At 49.1% G+C, this 5,736-nt stretch overlaps 1 protein-coding gene across 1 annotated transcript; it reads right to left on the bottom strand.

The window, feature by feature from the left end:
- Positions 1 to 3,887: 3,887 nt before the first annotated feature.
- On the bottom strand, positions 3,888 to 4,949 carry LOC123151773 (ctenidin-1). Its single transcript, XM_044571428.1, has 2 exons — positions 4,741 to 4,949; positions 3,888 to 4,579 (listed from the first exon to the last, which is right to left on the bottom strand). The coding sequence occupies exons 1-2, from the start codon at positions 4,838 to 4,840 to the stop codon at positions 4,122 to 4,124; spliced, it is 558 nt and encodes a 185-aa protein (XP_044427363.1). The 5' UTR covers positions 4,841 to 4,949; the 3' UTR covers positions 3,888 to 4,121.
- Between the last annotated feature and the right edge of the window lie 787 nt (positions 4,950 to 5,736).

Below are 5,736 nucleotides of genomic sequence, written 5' to 3'. Positions count from 1 at the left end.
AAACCGAAAATGTTCCGGAGCTGTGGTAACCGCCGTTATTGCTTTTCGCTGATAAAAATCACCACACCGGAAATGTTTCGGATCATGCCCAGAAGAATTTTAGAGGGTGCCGGAAATGTTCTGGGACCTTCTGGAATTTTTCAGAAAAACTGTTTTGCGGAAAACATCTTGTCTCAGCACGAGGGGACGAGATCCCATGAATCGGGGGTTACATGTTTGGTGGCTTTTTGTCTAGGAAGCACCCATGTTTCTAGGAGACATGTTGGTGGCTTGTTGCCCCCCCCCCCATGGGAGGGGGCAAGGTTGTGGCTGGCCAAGGGGGTGCCTCCATGGTGTCCCCTTGGTGCCCCACTGGAGTTACCATTTCACCCTTCATGTGGGACATGTAGCATGGGTGTTTTGGTATTTCCTCCATCACCCCACCCCTTGCCTTGGCCTATAAAAGGAGGAGAAGGGGCTGCCATTCTCCTCTTCCATTCTCACATACAAGTGTCATGCAATGATCTGGCTTCTCTCTCCCTCCCCAAGAAATAGTTTCGTAGAGCCGAAAGGTTGTCTGGGTTCCGGCAGGAACTAGTTCTGGACGGCAAAGCCCTGCTGGATAGATGACACCGTATGTGTGCAACTATGTAGAGAGATCGTAGTTTCGGTCTTAGTTCATGAGTGCCTCCCGGAGGGCTGTCCGTGTGACCGTCCGAGTTTCAAAGGTCCTCCCGAAGGGCTGTCCGAGTGACCGTTCGAGTTTCGAAGGTCCTCCCGAAGGGCTGTCCGTGACACCGTCCGGGGGGCTATTCGACCGCCTCCCGGAGAGCTGTCTGAGGAGCAGATGAGGTATACATCCTCGCGGTTGGAAGGTTGTAAATCCTAGCTGCGGGGATCTGCACCGCCGATCATCATCGACTCTACTTCCCGCTGCGCTACGAGTCGGTAACGAAAAAGATCAAACCATGTATGTAGTCTCCATAGTGGTCCTGGGCTGGTGCGTAGGTCGGAAATTTTTTGTTTTCTGCTGCGTTACCCTACACGGGTCTCGGGGGTTTCTCCAACGCTAGGAGTGTGAAGTACATCCATATTGCGGCGGCGAAGATCTTCCCTCTGCTGCAAAGAGAGGGGTTCGGGGCGGTACTCCTCGTGGACGCGCGACGGATCGCCGACGCCATCGCCACCGTCGTCGCGGGGGAAGCCGGGAGGACTACGTGGTCCATTGACCATCAAGACTTCCATCGCGGGGTCACTGCTGTCGCACTCGGATGCTGTCTCGATGGAGCCAGCCGACAGGTCGAACAGGCCGTAGAGAGTTTCATCGGGCTCAATTGCCGCGATTTGTGGGGTGGCCGATTGGTGGGCCACCACATGCCTCACCCACCACTGGAGTCGTGACCGACCGGATCACTTGCGCCGGCGAGCAGAGGGGAGCAAGGACATCGTAGGAGCCGACTGATACTGAGTCGACGGCTGTCGAAGAAGGACGCCGCGGACGCACGCGCGGAAGTGCGTTGCTCTGCGGACGGGGAGTGTGTTGACGTCGAGTGGAGCCTCGTGGAGCCAAGCAGAGCTGTCGGCGATGAAGACGAGCACGCCAAGATGGATCTCACGGCCCTCAGCCAACCCTCCGCCGGAAACCATGATGATGGGAATCAGAAAAATCGCAACTTCTCCAACAAACTGCTAAGACACCTGCCCCAAGGTGGGCGCTAACTGTCGTGGATCTAAGACTGACAATAGAATGGGGGTAGGTATGAGGAGGCAAGATCCTATCTATGGAGTAGTTGTACACAGGAGTTTACGAGTTCAGGCCCTTCATGGAGGAAGTAATAGCCCTACGTCTCGGTGCCCAGAGGCGATTGACTAGATTGTGTATATGTGTATGTTTACAAAGTATGCGAACCCTTGTCCCAGAGGAAGGGAGTGGCTTATATAGAGTGCGCCAGGACCCCAGCTCTCCTCCGTTACACGGGGTTCAATGTACATTAAGAGTGGAACGTTACTGGTAACGCTAGCAATTAAGTGATATAAACGATAATTAATTCTATGAGTAAACGCCCGACCGTTGTTGCGTAGAGTGGCTTTAGGTCTTCTGTACGTCGAGTGGTTTCTGTGATGGTCGAGTGTCATTGATTCTTCCGAGTGGAATGCCTCTGGTCGAGTGGATGATGGTACCCTTTGAATGCTTCTGGCTTCAGGGCGCTGACCTTGAGGAGGGCGTCCAGGTCAGGCCTATGACCCTACCCTAGATACATAGCTTCATCAGGCACCCCTTTGCTAGTGATTTTGGGTCTTCCCTCATAGACGCTAACAGGCGTCAACTGAAGGCCTCATGTGACCCCCTTTCCTAATAGCCCCTTTGCTCTATTGAGGAACTCGGGCCAACCCAATGGTCTAGTAACAACTAGCCTGAAGAACCCAAAGCAAAAACTGACCTCATGTCTCCTTGGGTAATAGCCGTTCGATCTATTTAAATACCACATTTGTATTGAAGCAAGAATTACGAGAACAACATTTTCTTGACCAGTTGTGAATCAACCTGTAGTTGGATGGTTAAGAGGACCTCAGCCCACCAGAGTTCATGTCCTAGATTTATTTCAGGGCTTCCGACCGATGTTCGTTTAGTGCGATGAGATGTTTCTGTCGACTGTGAGGCGCCTAAGATGACTTCGTAAATCTCAAGATGCTATGTTGCCTAGTCTATCAAGGATGCTCATAGGGATAGGGTGTGCATGCGTTCATAAGGGTGAGTGTATGCTCATGTATGTGAGCGACTTCGATTGTACCATGTTAAAAAACATTTGCTTGACAAGTGAAAAAGGCTATCCAACTCGCCATCAAATTCATATGGTGCCACGTCGACTTGTGGCTAATCTGTAGATGATTGCACATATTGCTCGTGGTTCCTTGAATGATGTAATGCTGATGATTTTCTGGTAGTCGAAGATTTGCAATTGGAGAATTTGATCATGAAATGGTTGGGCATCAATTCTCTGCCTTCTTCAGGCGCTACTTAGGCCTCTGTGCTTGTACACCCGCGGCTAAGCATGAGGGTGCATGTGCGAAGGACTCTTGATGTGGCGCCAGTGGTCCTTGGTATTAAACAGAAATCATTGTGATGATTTTGGTTGAGTTTGATTGGGAGATTACAGTTTAGGTCGATTCAATGGATTAGATAGGCAGGCCAGAAAATCGTTTTCCCCGCCAAACTACCATGTCATGTATTCATGTTGCGTATCTTGGCATTCCTTTTCTTTATGTCAACCTCTATATCATTCCTAAATCCTAGTTGTGTTGTCATATGTAGATATGCTGATGATATCATATTGTTCTTAAACTATGATAAATATGTTAGAAATTTCAAGTCAACATGTTTGAAACAATGGCTCGGTTGAAGACCGATTTGGAAAAAAAGTGAGGTGCTTTTGATCGAAGATGGCTATGATTTCCACTGTTTTTACTTATCAAATGGTGTACTTCGCTGGATCGTTCTCGGGCTCTTGGCCGTCGTGCCCTAACGGTGAATGATTATATCCTTCAATGGTGGACCTCTTGGCAACTATCCATCCCACCAAAGCTTTCGTGAGGGTGTCAACTCGGCGGTGATTTCCTTGCTAAGGTGCATTTGACTTGAGCGGAGCCGGCATGTCTTCAAGCACACCTCTTTGCTCCCTTGCGGTAGTCGATAGAGTAATTGATCATCGTCATGAGTGACGGACAGTAGGAAACAATACTTTAAGAAGAGTAGTACCATAAGTCCCTTGTTGTTGACCGTTCGGGCTGCCACCCTTGTTGGCGCCATGGGGCTACTCATCTAGATCATAGATTCTTTCTATCATAATACATAGGCACATATATCTCCTCGTGTTCTAATAAAATACAATAATCAAAGACACTTACAATTTAAAAGATATCTTCTGTTTGATACATAAGATAAAAAACAACACAAGTTGGTTTGCTCGCCTGACTTCTCAACCTTACAGACCTTGCTCCTATTAATGGAAGCATAAGGAACAACTTTTATTTAACCACATCACATTTCAACAAAGATGCTTAGTTAAAACACAAACACATATCTAGTTGTTGTTTTCATAGTTCCAACCATTGTAACATCTTGGCTCTTGCACATATCCATATCAGGGATAGCCACCGCCACCAGATCCTCCGTTGTAACCTCCACCATATCCGCCACCACCACCGTATCCTCCACCTCCACCATATCCGCCGCCACCACCATATCCCCCACCAAAGCCGCTGCCAAATCCACCATTTCCATCGCCATTGCCATACCCGCCACCATATCCGGGTCCATAGCCTCCACCGCCGTAACCACGCCCATAACCGCCACCGTGCCCAGAATTGCCGTATCCTCCACCATACCCACCACCATTGTTTCCATAACCTCCATAGCCATAACCTCCGCCACCGTTTCCATATCCCCCACCATTACCGTATCCACCAGCGCCATACCCTCCACCGTTTCCATACCCTTCACCGTCTCTGTATCCTCCATCATGCTTGTTTCCACCTCCCCACTTCTCTTCCTTAGGCAGGCCCGACCCTCCTGCAGGTTTCACATTCTTCTTCTTGGATTCTGCATGAACACAATTCCTTAGTGAACATTGCATGAGGTAGGCAAGTAGTGAACATTGCTCGAGGTAGATAGGTAGCCGTGCATATATAGGATGAAGTATGAGTTGTGTAGTCTACTGTGTTAGTAAATACGTACTATAAGAGAGAGCATGTTTTACAAACCTTTAGCATCTGTAAGCTCTCTAGCACCCGCTACATCCTCGGAGAGAAGCAGGAGCGAGGCTAGTACGACACCAAGAAGAACTAGAGACTTGATCGCCATTGGCGATGATCAGTTTGATCGAGCTATAATAGCTAGCTTGGGGTGAGATGATATCGCTGCTAGAATTGCCGTACTTATAGAAGAGGCAAGACATGTATGCATGCACGCCTATGCCTATCTCCAATTTTAGAAGTTTCAACCTTCGATAACTCCATGCACCGCTATGGTTGGCTGTTAGCTAGGATATGATCAAACCGGGACCGAGCTTTGCTATATCTCTTTGTCACATTTGATTAGCTACCCCCACCCGCAGAGCGGGGCACTGACATTTATCCGTGGATTTACGTGTGATCGAGAGTGTAGAACCACTTGCTAACGAAGTAGAGATTGGCCACTTTTGTGCATCCGTGTATTAAATATTATCAGATTCATTGATCGACTATATCCTGGCTATTGATTCACTTGCTAACGTACAGTATAAAGACATTTTCAACACGGACCCTTAAAACACTGGCCTAAGTCTGGACGTAGCTGTCCGGACCCAGTGTGTCATCCAACATGATCAGTCGGATATCCAAAATTCTAAAAACTGGACGCGAACCAGGGGATCTTTGCGGACATCCAGACCTCTGTCACGTACGCGTCTGACACCCAGACCCACCCAAAAACCGAGCCCGCGCCCGCTGCCTCTCCCGCACGAAGTAGTTGCTGCACATTCATGCCGGTCAGCACAGCTCTAGAGCGTTTTCTTTACATTAATGCTGGCTCAGAACGGAAGCGACCTCTCACTGGAGTCAACATTGAAGCGGCATGCTGGGCAAGAGGGACACTCGGTCTCCATGCATGTTCCAGAGATGTGTGACCGGACATGACTGGAGCAATGTAGGAGAGACTCTCGACGGAGCATTCAAACCGGCTCCAGTCCGTCCGCCTGCCGGCATTAAACAAGAGGGGCG

Source organism: Triticum aestivum, chromosome 7A (genome assembly GCF_018294505.1).
Source record: "Triticum aestivum cultivar Chinese Spring chromosome 7A, IWGSC CS RefSeq v2.1, whole genome shotgun sequence".
NCBI classification, from domain to species: Eukaryota; Viridiplantae; Streptophyta; class Magnoliopsida; order Poales; family Poaceae; genus Triticum; species Triticum aestivum.
The sequence above is the reverse complement of the archived record's forward strand: the minus strand, read 5'-3'. Positions and strand labels throughout refer to the sequence as shown.